At 54.6% G+C, this 15487-nt stretch overlaps 1 protein-coding gene across 5 annotated transcripts in view; it reads left to right on the top strand.

The window, feature by feature from the left end:
- Positions 1–15487, top strand: part of GRAMD1A (GRAM domain containing 1A) — a 41549-nt gene that overhangs the window by 20357 nt on the left and 5705 nt on the right. For 3 of the 5 annotated variants that reach the window (XM_074386557.1, XM_074386560.1, XM_074386559.1), the window contains 12 exons: positions 3040–3250; positions 3347–3367; positions 3813–3897; positions 4018–4121; positions 4210–4305; positions 5692–5772; positions 7389–7501; positions 7674–7824; positions 8337–8544; positions 9855–9998; positions 13117–13235; positions 13318–13460. In XM_074386557.1, coding sequence (XP_074242658.1) covers positions 3040–3250; positions 3347–3367; positions 3813–3897; positions 4018–4121; positions 4210–4305; positions 5692–5772; positions 7389–7501; positions 7674–7824; positions 8337–8544; positions 9855–9998; positions 13117–13235; positions 13318–13460 — 1476 coding nt within the window. The remainder of the gene's footprint in view (positions 1–3039; positions 3251–3346; positions 3368–3812; positions 3898–4017; positions 4122–4209; positions 4306–5691; positions 5773–7388; positions 7502–7673; positions 7825–8336; positions 8545–9854; positions 9999–13116; positions 13236–13317; positions 13461–15487) is intronic. The other 2 variants (XM_074386558.1, XM_010347893.3) reach the window with 1 other exon arrangement.

Raw genomic sequence — 15487 nt, 5'->3', positions numbered from 1 at the left:
CTGGGATGGCCGGAGTAGAGGGAGGACAGGGAGAAGGAGGACATGAGGTCAGAGAGGTGCCAGGGCCAAATCACCACACCAAGGTGAGGTCTTTCCTTTTACCTGGAGTGAGGTGCAACCAGGGCAGGGCTCGGACCTGACTCAGGTGGTCACAGACCCCTCTGATTGTAGGACACCAGGGAGGAGGCTGCTGGGATGTCCAGGCTGGAGGTGATGAAGGTAATCGAGGCTGAAGCAGGGAGAAATTGGTATAATAAAAATAATGGAAATAGGCTGGGTGCAGTGACTCACTCCTGTAATCCCAGCACTTTGGGAGGCTGAGGCAGGCAGATCACGAGGTCAGGAGTTCAAGACCAGCCTGGCCAACATGGTGAAACCCCATCTCTACTAAAAATATAAGAATTAGCTGGGCATGGTGGTGCGTGCCTGTAATCCCAGCTACTTGGGAGACTGAGGCAGGAGAATCGCTTGAACTGGGACCTGGGAGGCGGAGGTTGCAGTGAGCTGAGATCACGCCACTGCACTCCAGCCTGGGTACAAAATAAACAAACAAATAAATAAATGAAGTAGGGCCGGGAGCAGTGGCTCACACCTGTAATCCCAGTGCTTTGGTAGCGTCTGAGGTGGGAGGATCACTTGAGGCCAGGAATTTGAGAACAGCCTGGGCAATGTAGCTAGACCACATCTCTACAAAAAATATTTTAAAATAAAAAAAAAGTGATGCAATGGTGTCCGCCTGTAGTCCTAGCTACCCAGGAGGCTGAAGCAGGAGGATCACTTGAGCCCAGGAACTCAAGGCTGCAGTGAGCCGTGATTGTACCACTTCACTCCAGCCTGGGTGACAGAGCGAGACCCTGTCTCTAAAAATAAAAATAAACAATGGAGCCGGGCGTGGTGGCTCATGCCTGTAATCCCAGCACTTTGGGAGGCTGAGGCGGGTGGATCACGAGGTCAAGAGATCGAGACCATCCTGGTCAACATGGTGAGACCCCGTCTCTACTAAAAACACAAAAAATTAGCTGGGCATGGTGGCTCACGCCTGTAGTCCCAGCTACTGGGGAGGCTGAGGCAGGAGAATTGCTTGAACCCAGGAAGCGGAGCTTGTGGTGGGCCGAGATCACGCCATTGCACTCCAGCCTGGGTAACAAGAGCGAAACTCTGTCTCAAAATAAATAAATAAATAAATAAATAAATAAATAAACAAACAAACAATGGAAATAGATTTTGAAATGAGAGATGAGGAAAATAAAGAAATTAAGAAAGATGCTCAGGGTTTTAGCTCCAACAACTGAGTGGAAAGTCGCTGTTCAATAAATATTTGTTGTTTGAAATACTAAGTTAATTTTTAAAATAGCAGGTGTAGGCCAGGTGCGGTGACTCACGCCTGTAGTCAGTCCCATCACTTCGGGAGGCCAAGGTGAGCAGATCACTTGAGGTCAGGAGTTTGAGACCAGCCTGGCCAACATGGTAAAACACCATCTAAAGTTAGCTGGGCGTGGTGGTTCAAGCCTGTAGTCCCAGCTACTCTGGAGGCTGAGGCAGGAGAATCACTTGAACCTGGGAGGTGAAGGTTACAGTGAGCTGAGATCACACCACTACACTCCAGCCTGGGCGTCAGAGCAAGACTCCATCTCAAAAAAATAAAAACTTAAATAAAAAGTAGCAGATGGGCCAGGCGCGGTGGCTCAAGCCTGTAATCCCAGCACTTTGGGAGGCCGAGGCGGGTGGATCACGAGGTCAAGAGATCGAGACCATCCTGGTCAACATGGTGAAACCCCGTCTCTACTAAAAATACAAAAAAAATTAGCTGGGCATGGTGGCGCGTGCCTGTAATCCCAGCTACTCAGGAGGCTGAGGCAGGAGAATTGCCTGAACCCAGGAGGCGGAGGTTGCAGTGAGCCGAGATCGCGCCATTGCACTCCAGCCTGGGTAATAAGAGTGAAATTCTGTCTCAAAAAAAAAAAAAAAAAGTAGCAGATGTCATTGAGAGCTGTTAGAATTACTTTACATAGGCTGGGCATGGTGGCTCATGCTTGTAATCCCAGCACTTTGGGAGGCTGAGGCTGGAGGATCGCTTGAGGCCAGGATTTTGAGACCAGCTTGGGCAACTTGGGGAGACCTCACCTCAAAAAAAAATTAAAGTAGGCCTGGCACAGTGGCTCGTGCCTGTAATCCCAGCACTTGGAAAGCCGAGGTGGGCAGATCTCGAGGTCAAGAGTTCGAGACCAGCCTGGCCAACATGGTGAAACCCCAGCTACTAAAAATACAAAAGTTAGCCTAGCATGGTGGCAGGAGCCTGTAGTCCTAGCTACTCAGGAGGGTGAGGCAGGAGAATCAGTTGAACCCAGGAGGTGGAGGTTGCAGTAAGCCGAGATCACGCCACTTCACTCTGGTTTGGGTGACAGAGCAAGACTCCGTTGCAAAAAAACAAGAAAGGTAAAATACGCTGGGCGCGGTGGCTCAAGCCTGTAATCCCAGCACTTTGGGAGGCCGAGGCGGGTGGATCACGAGGTCAAGAGATTGAGACCATCCTGGTCAACATGGTGAAACCCCGTCTCTACTAAAAATACAAAAATTAGCTGGGCATAGTGGCGCGTGCCTGTAATCCCAGCTACTCAGGAGGCTGAGGCAGGAGAATTGCTTGAACCCAGGAGGCGGAGGTTGCGGTGAGCCGAGATCACGCCATTCCACTCCAGCCTGGGTAACAAGAGTGAAACTCCGTCTCAATAAATAAATAAATAAATAAATAAATAAAATAATAATAATAAAGGAAGTGCTTTACATGTCCTGATTTGTGTAAGCCCCAAACAACCAGATGAGGCCATGTATTTATCGTCCCTGGATGACTGATGAAGTAACTGTAGCACGGAGATGTTAAGGAGCGTGTTCTGAGTCTCACTGCTGGGAAGAGGAACAGGATGACTGGGTGGATGCGTGTGTATTCGAGGATCAGCGGGCTGATGAGTGGGCCTCTGAAAATAGGCCTGTCCTGGAACCCCAGCCTGTTTCTCCCAGTAACGCTCCTCTTCCTGCCCCCAGCACCACACCCCACTCTGGCCGGAGCACGCCAAGCAGCTCCCCATCGCTCCGCAAGCGGCTGCAGCTCCTGCCCCCAAGCCGGCCCCCACCTGAGCCAGAACCAGGCACCATGGTGGAGAAGGGGTCAGACAGCTCCTCAGAGAAGGGTGGGGTGCCCGGGACTCCCAGCACCCAGAGCCTAGGCAGCCGGAACTTCATCCGCAACAGCAAGGTTGGTGCAAGCCCAGGTTGGGTGGGGAGAGGGCTGGGCAGGGGGACTGTCGGGTGATCTGGGGGTTCGTCCTGACTTCTCTTCTTTCCCTTGCAGAAGATGCAGAGCTGGTACAGTGTAAGTTTCTGGGCAAAGGGCTTGCTGGCGGGCTGGGAGGACGGGGTGCGGGGCCGGGAGCCCCAGGCTGCAGCAGTCAAGGAGTGTGTGCTGAGACTGAGTGGGTGCAGAGCTAGGGTCACATTCTGTGCCATTAATTATGTGCTGTGTGACCTTGGATGAGTTACTTAACCTCTCTGGGCCTCTCCCTGTCCTTGAGAAACAGCCCCACCTTACAAGTCTGAAGGGAACGTGGAATGAGTCAGTGATGCTGGCGGGTGCTTGGTACAGGGCCTGGCTTGCATAGGAAATCTGTAATTGGCAGCTGCCATTGTGGTTACTCGTGTGTTGCGTGCACTGGAACCCATCAGGGACTTAAGAGACTGAGGGGGTTCTGGGAGCTTTGTGGGGCAGAATTGGGAGTGTGAACCCCCGTTCAGATTCTCACCTCCCAAACTTCTCCCAGATGCTGAGCCCCACTTACAAGCAACGTAACGAGGACTTTCGGAAACTGTTTAGCAAACTCCCCGAAGCAGAACGCCTCATCGTGGGTGAGTCCTGTACCCCTGGTCACAGCTCCTAGCCCGGCCCTACGACTCTCCACCGGCCCTCGGGCGCTGGCACAGCCCCGTGACTCGGGTGTCTTCCTGTCTGTCCCCGGCTACTCTCAGATTACTCCTGCGCCCTGCAGCGTGAGATCCTGCTGCAGGGCCGCCTCTACCTCTCCGAGAACTGGATCTGCTTCTACAGCAACATCTTCCGCTGGGAGACCACGGTGAGCCCACGGCTGCGCAGGGTGCGGGGGCGGAGGCCACCGAGGCCAAGCCCCACCCTGCTCCTACTGACCCTCCTGCTGTCCTCAGATCTCCATCCAGCTGAAGGAAGTGACGTGTCTGAAGAAGGAAAAGACGGCTAAGCTGATCCCCAACGCCATCCAGATCTGCACGGAGAGCGAGAAGGTGACAGAGGAGCCAGTGATGGGACCACACAGTCCCTCATCTCAGCAGGCCACCTCCCCCAACCATGCAGAGCCCGTTTGTTCTGCACCCTGAGTTCCCTCCGAGCTGTCCCCTCTCTCTCTTCTCCTGGCTAGGCTCCCATCACCCCTGACCTGATCCCTGCACCAGCCTCTCTTCTCTTTCCCCGAAACCCATCACCTCACACAGTTGCTCAGGAACAGCAGAAATAGTAAACCTCTTCCATGTATGTGGTGCCTCAGCCGCCCCTCCCCTCCTAAGTGTCCCCTGATGCTGTGTCCTGTCCCTGTCATTGCGGCCTTGTGTCCGTTGGTTGCAAGATGGCTTTCTCACCTGCAGTGCAACAAGGAGGGGCAGGCATGGGGATGCTTCCCTGCAGACTTCCCTTTGTGTTGTGTTGGTTGAAAGTGGATCTGGCCAGGTGCAGTGGCTCATGCCTGTAATCCCAGCAGTTTGGGGAGGCTGAGGTGGGATTCCTTGAGCCCAGGAGGTTGAGGCCAGCCTAGACAACATAGTGAGACTCCGTCTCAACAACAACGACAACAAAATTGCCGGGCGGGGTGGCTCACACCTGTAATCCCAGCACTTTGGGAGGCCGAGGTGGGCAGATCACGAGGTCAGGACATAGAGACTAGCCCTGGCTAAAACGGTGAAACCCCATCTCTAATAAAAATACAAAAATTAGCCGGGTGTGGTGGCACATGCCTGTAGTCCCAGTTACTCAGGAGGCTGAGGCAGGAGAATCGCTTGAACCTGGGAGGTGGAGGTTGCAGTGAGCCGAGATCACTCCACTGCATTCCAGCCTGGGTGACAGAGTGAAACTCCATCTTAAAATAAATAAATAAATAAAAATAAATAACCAGGGGTGGTGGCACGCACCTGTAGTCCCAGCTACTCACTCAGGCTGAGATGGAAGATGGCTTGAGCCCAGAAGGTTGAGGCTGCAGTGCACTGTGATCACGTCACTGCATTCCAGCCTGGGTGACAAAGCCAGACCCTGTCTCAGAAAAAAAAGAAAAAAAAAAAAAAATCAACTGACTATTCTTAGTGGCAAAGGAGGCTGGGCAAGTTCCCTGGGCTTCCGCATCATAGCCCAGCCCCTCTGGGCTGACCCTGTCTGGAGATGCGTCAGTCTCCTCCCTGGACTAGGAGCTCTGAGTACAGGTCCAGGTGCTGTCTCTTCATCCCTGTGATTCTGGCATTGTCCAGCACAGGGCTGGGCGCAGGACAGGTGTTTTGTGGGATAATGCAGGGGTGAATTAATGGATTCCCGGGGACAAAGATGTGGCGTCAGTGCAGATGAGGGTGGTGCCTCCCACCACTGTCCTGGCCTCTCCCGCACCTGCTCACACCTCTCTTCCCTCACAGCATTTCTTCACTTCCTTCGGGGCCCGTGATCGATGCTTCCTCCTCATCTTCCGCCTCTGGCAGAATGCACTGCTTGAAAAGGTGGGCCTGGGTGAGGCCTGGGTGGGGACGGGGGGCTGCCAGGGGGACCGTGGAGCCAGGGGCTCCAGAACTTGCGGAGCTAAAGGCAGCCTTGGCTCTTCTCCATGGGCACCAGGCCCAGTGCACCTGCAGCTCCTCCCTGGGCCCCACCTGACCCTGAAGCTGAGTTTCTGGCAAAGGGACATGGATTTGTGTAAACCGTCGTAATCCTTCCCTGGGGCTGAGACTGATTTTCACCCTGAACAAAATCCAGGTTCTGCTGGCAGTGGGGGAGCATGGATAGATTGTGTGTGGTTGTCACAGGGATATGGGCTATGGCCGGCCCCACACACCTTAGAAAGCCTCGGCCCTGTCCTCAGTCTGAGCGGCACTCACAGGCTGCCTTCTCAGATGCTCCGATCTTCCTGGGGCTGGCAGGAGCACTCAGGGTCCCATTCCGCAGCCTGAGAGAGGAACAGCGCACTCAGGCCCTAAGGAGGACAGAACAGAGCCCTGGGGTTCCAGCCCCATCCCCTGGGGCAAGTGATTGAACCCCATCTGCCAAATTGGGGCCACCCCCACTTCAAAGTACCCAGAATTGGGCCCAGAATAAAGAGTCATGTCAGCTCTCATGAGCAGAGTGATTCGCTCCCTGGCCACGGACCCCCGCTCCCGGCTATAGAACAAGCTCCCTTAGGGTCACATCTCAGCACTGCCACGTCCTGGCTGGATCTTGGCATGTCACCTTGCACTTCTCAGCACCATTGTTTTGAAGACACAGTGAGTTAGCATATCTGTAAAGTGGTTAGGAGAATGCACCTGGCGGACAAGGCAGCAAATGTCTGCTGCTGTGATCACTCACTGTTGTCTGGCATCACAGCCACTCTGGCCAAGGGTGGCTGAAAGCCTAAGAGGACACCTGGGAAAAGATTTGGGTGTGGGGGTCCAGGATGGCTTAGGGGTGGGAGCCTCAGCCCTGGAGTCTGGCAGGGCTTGACCAAGTCACTTGAACCTTGAATGCATGACTTTCCCTACATGACTTCCCTTCCCTGGGCCTCCGTATTCTCTGTAAAAATGGGAACATTCATGGCTGGGCACAGTGGCTCAGGCCTGTAATCCTAGCACTTTGGGAGGCCGAGGTGGGTGGATCATGGTGTCCACAAGGTCAGGAGTTCGAGACTAGCATGGCCAACATGGCGAAACCCTGACTCTACTAAAAATGTAAAAATTAGCTAGGTGTGGTGACATGCACCTGTAATCCCAGGGACTTGGGAAGCTGAGGTAGGAGAATCGCTTGAACCCCAGAGGCAGAGGTTGCAGTGAGCTGAGGTCACACTGTACTCCAGCCTTGGTGACAGAGCCAAACTTCATCTAAAAAAAAAGTTATTAAAAAAAAGTGGGAACATTCTCTGGCCAGACTATTGTGGGAGGCAGGAGGCATAGTGCTGGCTGCAGGGCCTGGAGGGGCTGTAGCAGGGGGTTTTCCACATGTTGGGGCCAGGTCTGGTGCGGGAGCTCGTGGCTGCCTCCTTGTGGAAGCCAGGGGAACTGCAGAGGCCAAGGGCTGGTGAGGAATCTGGCGGGCCGGGCTCTGGCTGGGGTGAGATGGAGGCCAACCCCAGATCCCACTTACCCAGACGCTGAGTCCCCGAGAACTCTGGCACCTGGTGCATCAGTGCTACGGCTCAGAGCTGGGCCTCACCAGTGAGGATGAGGACTACGTCTGCCCCTTGCAGCTAAACGGTCTAGGGTGAGTTGGAGGTCAGGAGAGGTTGCAGGGTTCTGGGGAGAACAGGACGGGCCGTGTGCAGAATGCCTGGAGTGCTGGGGGGCCTGAGGTGGTTGTACGAAGTCTGTGGGATCCAGGAGGGTGTGCAGGGTCTCAAGGACACAGCAGTCCCGCTTCCTTCCCTTCCCCACAGGACCCCCAAGGAAGTGGGAGATGTGATCGCCCTGAGCGACATTACCTCCTCAGGGGCAGCTGACCGCAGCCAGGAGGCGAGCCCGGTGGGTTCACGCCGTGGCCGTGTCACCCCCAACCTTTCCCGAGCCAGCAGCGACGCAGACCACGGGGTGAGCAGTGGGGTGGAAAGGGGCGGGATACTGATAGGAAGAGACAGAGGAGGGCTGGGGGTGCAGGGGGAGGACAGCCTGACAGATTTGGAGGGGAATGGACAGAAGGGGCAGGGAAGGGGTGGATGGAGGAACAGGACACGGGTGGGAAGACGGGCATGGGACAGATAGGGAAAGAGAGACAGGGAAGAGAGGGGACAGACAGAAAGGGTGAGAGACAGAAGGAGAGGGACATGGGTGGATGGATGAAGCAGGAGACAGACAGACGGACAGGACAGGCAAGAAAACTTACGGCCCAGCCATCCGAGACAGCCTGGCAGGGGCTGAGAGGGGCCCCATGTGGGTGGCCCCAGGCTGATCACAGCTCCGCCGCGAGCCTTCGGTGCATACACCACCCAAGGTGGATACGTACGGTGCGTACACCACCCTGGAGTCCTTGTGGCCAGTGTGGACCTGGCGGCCCTGGGGCGGGGATGGAGGTGGCCCAGGCTACGTCAGGCCTTTCTCTGCAGGCAGAGGAGGACAAGGAGGAGCAGGTAGACAGCCAGCCAGACGCCTCCTCCAGCCAGACAGTGACCCCCGTGGCTGAACCCCCGAGCACAGAGCCAACCCCACCTAACGGGCCTGCCACCCTGGGTCCCTTGGATCTGCTGCCCAGCGAGGAGCTGTTGACGGACACGAGTAACTCGTCTTCATCCACTGGAGAGGAAGGTGAGGCAGGTGGGCACGATTCGTTTGCCTCCGGTACTTGCAAGCCTCGCTCAGGCTTAAGTAAGAGGGGATGGATTAGCTCACGGCTCTGAGAGTCCAGGTGCAGGCGGGATGGTGTTCAGGCGCTGTTTCTAGAAATCTGTCTTTAGCTCTACTTTGAAGGCAGCATGGCAAGGTGAACTCAAGCATAGACTGAAGGCAGCTTGCTGGGGTTCAGATCCTGGCCACACTGCTTCCGTACTATGTCACGTGGGCAGATTGTGTAACTTCTCTGAGCTTTGCTTTCCTTCTCTGAAAATGGGGCTAACAATGATAATACCCACTTCATAGGGTTTTGTTAAGAGAATGACGTGAGGCTGGGCACGGTGGCTCACTCCTGTAGTCCCAGCACTTTGGGAGGCCGAGGTGGGAGGATTGCTAGGTGTGGTGGTGCACAGCTGTAGTCCCAGCTATTTGGCAGACCAAGGCAAGAGGATCCCGTGAGGCCAAGAGTTTGAGACAAGCCTGGGCAACATAGTGAGACCCCTGTCTTTACAAAAGATTAAAAAAAAAATTAGCCAGGCATGGTGTCATGCACCCTGTGTAGTTTCAGCTTCTAGGGAGGCTGAGGCAGCAGGAATGCTTGAGCTCAGGAGCTAGAGGCTGCAGTGAGCTATGATTGCACCACTGCACTCCAGCCTGGGCAACAGAGCAAGATCCTGTCTCTAAAATGAACAAAGGGAGAGAGAATGAAGTGATTTCATGACTTTTAGCATTTCCATTATCATTATTTATTTTCTCTCTCCACTGATTCTCATATAGTCTCTACTCTTGTCTCTGACAGGGCAGAGATGACTGCCCCAGACCAGCCCAATGAGAGAGAGCAACCTATTTTTTCCATTGGCTACAGCTGACACCCTAGGGTTGGCTCTGATTGCTCCGCCTTGAGAGCGTGCCTGCACCTGAACCAATCACTGTGGTTGAGCAGCTGGGCCTGGGTTGCACACTCACCCCTGAACCAACCGCTGTGCTCCTAGGCTGATGCTCCCAGGAGCACGTGCTCACCCCATAACGAACCCCTGTGGTTTCAGGCAGAGGGCCTAGGTGTGTTCTCCACCCAGAACCCAGCACGGTGGCTCTGACGGGCTGGGCCTGGGGCAGATGCCCACCCTCAGCCCATCCCTGAGTCAGGAGGGCTCTGTGTCAGTGTCCCGCTCTGACCCAGGAGGTTGGGTCTGCCCGTACACCCTGCAAGGCCTGGAAGTGGAGAGGCGTGGCCTGCGGTAGGAGGGAGGGAGGAGTAGGGACGGTCATCACCCTGAACCCTCCTCTGTCTGCAGCGGACCTGGCCGCCCTGCTTCCCGACCTCTCCGGCCGCCTCCTCATCAACTCCGTCTTCCATGTGGGCGCTGAGCGGCTCCAGCAGATGCTCTTCTCAGACTCGCCCTTCCTCCAGGGCTTCCTGCAGCAGTGCAAGTTCACAGGTCAGCGGAGGTGCATGAAGGAGAGGCCGAGGTGACGCAGGTGCAGGGGAGGGGTGAGGAAGGGTAGCCCAGGACACGGGAAGGCACTGCTAGCCGGTGGGCCCGGGTGGGTGGTGAAAAGCAACGTCTGTGAGACCAGAAGCAGTTCTGCCTCTTACTAGCTGGGTAGGCTTGGGTGGGATTCTGAGACTCCCTGTGCCTCAGTTTCTCCTTTTGCATATTGGGGTATGGTAATAGTACCTGGCTTATTGGTTCTCATGAGAACTAAATGAGTTTATACTAGAAAAGTGCCTAGAGCAATACCATATGGAAAGCATTTAATAAATACAAATTAAGAGGCTGAGGCAGGGTTTATGCCCATAATCCCATCACTTTGGGAAGCTGAGGTGGGCGGATCACTTGAGGCTGGGAGGGCGAGACCGGCCTGGGCAACATGGTGAAATCTCGTCTCTACTGAAAATACAAAAATTAGCTGGGTGTGGTGGCGCATGCCTACAGTCCCAGCTACTTGGGAGGCAGGAGCAGGAGAATTGCTTGAACCTTGGAGGTGGAGGTTCCAGTGAGCTGAGATTTCAACACTGCACTCCAGGCCAGGTGACAGAGCGAAACTCTGTCTCAAAAAAAGGGGTGGGGGCAGCTGGGCAGGGTGGCTTATGCCTGTAATCCCAGCACTTTGGGAGGCCAAGGTGGTGGATCACCTGAGGTCAGGAGTTCGAGACCAGCCTGGCCAACATGGTGAAACCCCATCTCTACTAAAAATACAAAAAAATTAGCTGGGTGTGGTGGTGAGCACCTGTCATCCCAGCTACTGGAGAGGCTGAGGCAGGAGAATCGCTTGAACTCGGGAGATGAAGGTTGCAGTGAGCCAAGATTGTGCCATTGCTCTCCAGCCTGGGCAACAAGAGCAAGACTCTGTCTCAGAAAAAAAAAAAAAAAGGAAAAAAAGGATGGGGGGTGCTGAGGCAGTAAGATCATGTCAGCCCAGAAGTTTGAGACCAGCCTGGGCAACATAGTGAGACCCAGTCTTTACAAAAATAAAAAAAGTAGTTGAGCATGTAACCTGTAATCCCTGCTACTCTGGAGGCTGAGGTGGGAGAATTGCTTGAACCTGGGAGGCGGTGGTTACAGTAAGCCGAGATCATGGATTGCACTCCAGCCTGGGCGACAGAGCCAGACTCCATCTCAAAAACAAACAAACAAACAAAATAAAATTTAAAAAGCTCCTGAGGCCTCCCCAGAAGGCAGATGCTGACATCATGCTTCCTGTACAGCTTGTGGAACCGTGAACCCATTAAACCTCTTTATAATTTACCGAGCCTCAGGTATTTATAGTATTGTAAGAACAGCCTAATGCAGAGCTCCTCAGCCTCACACGCCACCCCGTTTAGGACATAAGCATAGTTTTGGGGTCCTTGTAGCCCCCCCAACACAAGGCACAGTCTTCATGATTCTGCAGGGGATACATGTCTCATCAATATAGAAAAAGAAATAAAGAGAAACTCGCATCTCATGCACTCCGGCCCCGCCTGAATCTCTTTTGTAGCCTCCCAAGTTCCTTGGCTGGCCCTGTGCCAACCTTTCAGCCTCACTCAGCTCTGTGGCTGCCCCTTTCCATATCTGGCTGCCCTGTCCCAGCCTCAGGGGACTCCCAGTGTCGGCCTCCCAGGCTCCTCCGCCCCCACCCCCTTCCTTCCTTCCTTAGTTCCTCCTTCAGGTCTTGGTTTTGATTTCGAATCCTCCTGGCAGCCTTCCCTGCCCCTCCTCAGATGGCAGATACCCCCAGACACTCAGCCTCTGCCCTTAACTCACAGCACGCTGGTAGTGTGTGGTCTTCATTTAGATATTCCTGTTGTTCCCAAGAGATTCTGGGTCTCAGGACAGGAGTTCATCTATCCTGGTCTCCCACTGGCCTCCAAGCCCTGCAGAGGCCTGACAGGGTAGCCATTAAGTGTGTGATCATTAGCATGTATTTTTTTTTACTCGGGGTCTCGCTGTTGCCCCGGCTGGAGTGCATTGGTGCAATCTTGGGTCACTGTAGCCTCTGCCTCCCGGGTTCAAGCGATTCTCCTGCCTCAGCCTGAAGTGGCTGGGATAGGCACCCGCCACCATGCCAGGGTAATATTTGTATTTTTAGTAGAGACGGGGTTTCACCAGGTTGGCCGGCCTGGTCTCGATCTCTTGCCTTTCGTGATCCGCGCCCCGTTGGCCTCCAGAAGTGCTGGGATTAGAGGTGTCAGCCACCATGCCTGGCTGCCTCAGGGAGCTTTTGATCATAATGGAAGGCAAAGGGGGAGCATGTGAGAGAGCGTGGAGGGGAGGTGCCACACACGTAAATGATCAGATCTCAGAAGAACTCACCATCATGAAGACAGCACCAAACCATGAGGAATCCGCCCCCATGATCTAAACACCTCCCACCAGGCTCCACCTCCAGCACTGGGGATTACAATTCAACATGAGATTTGGGCAGGGACAAATCACCAAACTATAACAAACTCAGACTCTGTCCTCGGGGTACTGGGGAGTTGTGGTGTGTTCTAGGAAGAGAAGGGATAGACTCAGGCTTGGCTTTAACAAGATGCCCCTGGACCAGATGAGGAGACTGAGGTCAGACACTCAAGGGAAGACTGGGCAGGCAAAAATGGGCTGAACGAGGAGTGAAGCTTGGGAGTTTTGGTGAACATAGTGGAGGTAACAAACTAGGGGTCTGACTACGGGGTGTCCAGGCAAGGCCTAGCACTCCAGTGGGAGCCTGGAGCGCCCCTGAGTGGGGACCTGGGAGATGCAGCAGGTTTGGAGAGATGTTAAGGCCATGTGGGGCTCTGTGGGTTCCAGGGGTCCGGGGACCTTCCAGGGGAAAGTGTTGAGAAGATTGCAGGTCCAATATTCAGGGCAGAAGCCAGGACAGGTGCAGAGGGGGAAACAGCGGCTGCAGCAGTGGGTGACATGGTCCTACCCCAACAACTAACGTTTTAGGCTGCTGGAAGAAAGGTGGAGACACAGAGGAAGGGTGGGGATTGGGCCAAGTCCCCAGAGAGCTATCCCAGAAGTCTGAGTCTCCTGTGGCCTGTGGGCAGAGGACTGGGGTGTGGTCTCATGCTGCTCCTCCCTCCGCCAGACGTGACCCTGAGCCCCTGGAGTGGGGACAGCAAGTGCCACCAGCGCCGGGTGCTGACGTACACCATCCCCATCAGCAACCCGCTGGGCCCCAAGAGCGCCTCCGTGGTGGAGACACAGGTGGGCCAGGTGGGGCGGCCGGGTGGGTGGGGCAGCTGGATGGGGTGGGGTGGCCCTGACTCCCCTGGCCCTGTCCCTGCAGACGCTCTTCCGGCGTGGCCCCCAGGCTGGCGGGTGTGTGGTGGACTCTGAGGTGCTGACGCAGGGCATCCCCTACCAGGACTACTTCTACACTGCCCACCGCTACTGCATCCTGGGTCTGGCCCGGAACAAGGCGAGGCTCCGGTGAGTGGTGGCTGGCCCCTGCATCCCATGCCTTGGTGGCCCCAGGGCTCCTATCCACTCCTCAAGTCAGCAGCAGAGCGTTGGTTCCCACCCTGGTGGAGGAACAGAAGCGTAGGGTTCCTGAGGCCCTTGTGCTCTGAATAGTGGAGGGTGGGAGAAGAGTGGCCCTGGGATGGCTCCTCCCATCTCAGAGAGAGTTTGAGTCTCAAGATCCTGAGGACACAGCAGCAAAGCCAGGCAATGTCACCTCTCTCAGGGAGCTCATACTCAAGTGAGGAATTGGACAATAGAGAAATAGGAAAATCTGGCCGGGTGCGGTGGCTGACGCCTATAATCCCAGCACTTTGGAAGGGTGAGGTGGGCGGATCACTTGAGGTCGGGAGTTCGAGACCAGCCTGGCCAACACAGCAAAAACCCATTTTTATTAAAAATAGAAAAGTTAACCAAATGTGTTGGTGAGCATCTGTAGACCCAATTACTCAGGAGGCTGAGGCAGGAGAATTCCTTGAACCTGGGAGGTGGAGGCTACAGTAAGCTGAGATCGCACCACTGCACTCCAGCCTGGGCGACAGATAAGACTTCATCTCAAAAAGGGCCGGGCGCGGTGGCTCAAGCCTGTAATCCCAGCACTTTGGGAGGCCGAGGCGGGTGGATCACAAGGTCAAGAGATCGAGACCATCTTGGTCAACAAGGTGAAACCCCGTCTCTACTAAAAATACAAAAAATTAGCTGGGCATGGTGGCTCGTGCCTGTAATCCCAGCTACTCAGGAGGCTGAGGCAGGAGAATTGCCTGAACCCAGGAGGTGGAGGTTGCGGTGAGCCGAGATCGCGCCATTGCACTCCAGCCTGGGTAACAAGAGCAAAACTCCGTCTCAAAAAAAAAAAAAAAAAAGAGAGAGAGAGAGAGATAATTAGGAAAATCTGCTACAGAACATCCACTGGCAATTAGGGCTACGGAGAAAAACGAAGAAAACATGGCAGGTTATAGAAGCAGGGACGTGGAAGCTTTTATACCTGATACGCTGATCAGGGAGGGGCCCGCTGGGAAAGAAATTTTTCACCAAGAATCTGAAGGAGCTGAGAGCAACTCATTTGGGACAGCAGGTGCAAAGGCCCTGATGCAGCGGTGTGGGCAGTGGCTGGGTGGAGTAAGATGAGGTGAGTAGGAGGTGAGATTCAAGTGGCCAACCAGGACCTGACGCAGTGGCTCACACCTGTAATCCCAGCGCTTTGGGAGGCTGAGGCAGGAGGATCGCTTGGGCCCAGGAGTTCGAGAGCAGTCTGGGTAACATAGTGAGGCCCTGTTTCTACAAAAAAAAAAATTTTTTTTTTAATTAGCCAGGGCTGGGTGCTGTGGCTTACACCTGTAATCCCAGCACTTTGGGAGGCCAAGGCAGGTGGATCACTGGAGGTCAGGAGTTCGAGACCAGCCTGGCCAATCAACATGGTGAAACCCTGTCTCTACTAAAAGTACAAACATTAGCCGGGCATGGTGGCGTACATCTGTAATCGCCCACTACTTGGGAGGCTGAGGCATGAGAATCACTTGAACCTGGGAGGCAGAGGTTGCAGTGAGCTGAGATTGTGCCACTGCACTCCAGCCTGGGTGACAGAGTGAGACTTTGTCTCAAAACAAAATAAAACAAAAAAATTAACCAGACATGGTGGAGGTTGCAGTGAGCCACGATCATGCCATTGCACTTCAGCCTGGGTGACAAAGCAAGACCCTGTTTCAAAAAAAAAAAAAAAGAACCAGATGTGCCTCACGGTGAAGACTTTACCTGGAGCTACAACTAGGGCTGGGCTCTGAGCCAGGAGGGTGCTGACCTGACTCAGGTGGTCCCAGGCTCCCTCTGATCTGGTGGACAGGGACAGGAGCAGGAGGCCAGGGAGGAGGCTGCTGGGACATCCAGGTTGGAGGGGACAGAGGCTGTTGGACCAGGCTGGGACAGTGGAGGGGGAAGAGTTTAGATTCTGGAGAGATTTTGTAGGTTTAGCTGACAGGATTTGAGAGATTGGATGTGGG

Source organism: Saimiri boliviensis, chromosome 14, assembly GCF_048565385.1.
Source record: "Saimiri boliviensis isolate mSaiBol1 chromosome 14, mSaiBol1.pri, whole genome shotgun sequence".
In the NCBI taxonomy this organism is placed as follows: Eukaryota; Metazoa; Chordata; class Mammalia; order Primates; family Cebidae; genus Saimiri; species Saimiri boliviensis.
The sequence above is the reverse complement of the archived record's forward strand: the minus strand, read 5'-3'. Positions and strand labels throughout refer to the sequence as shown.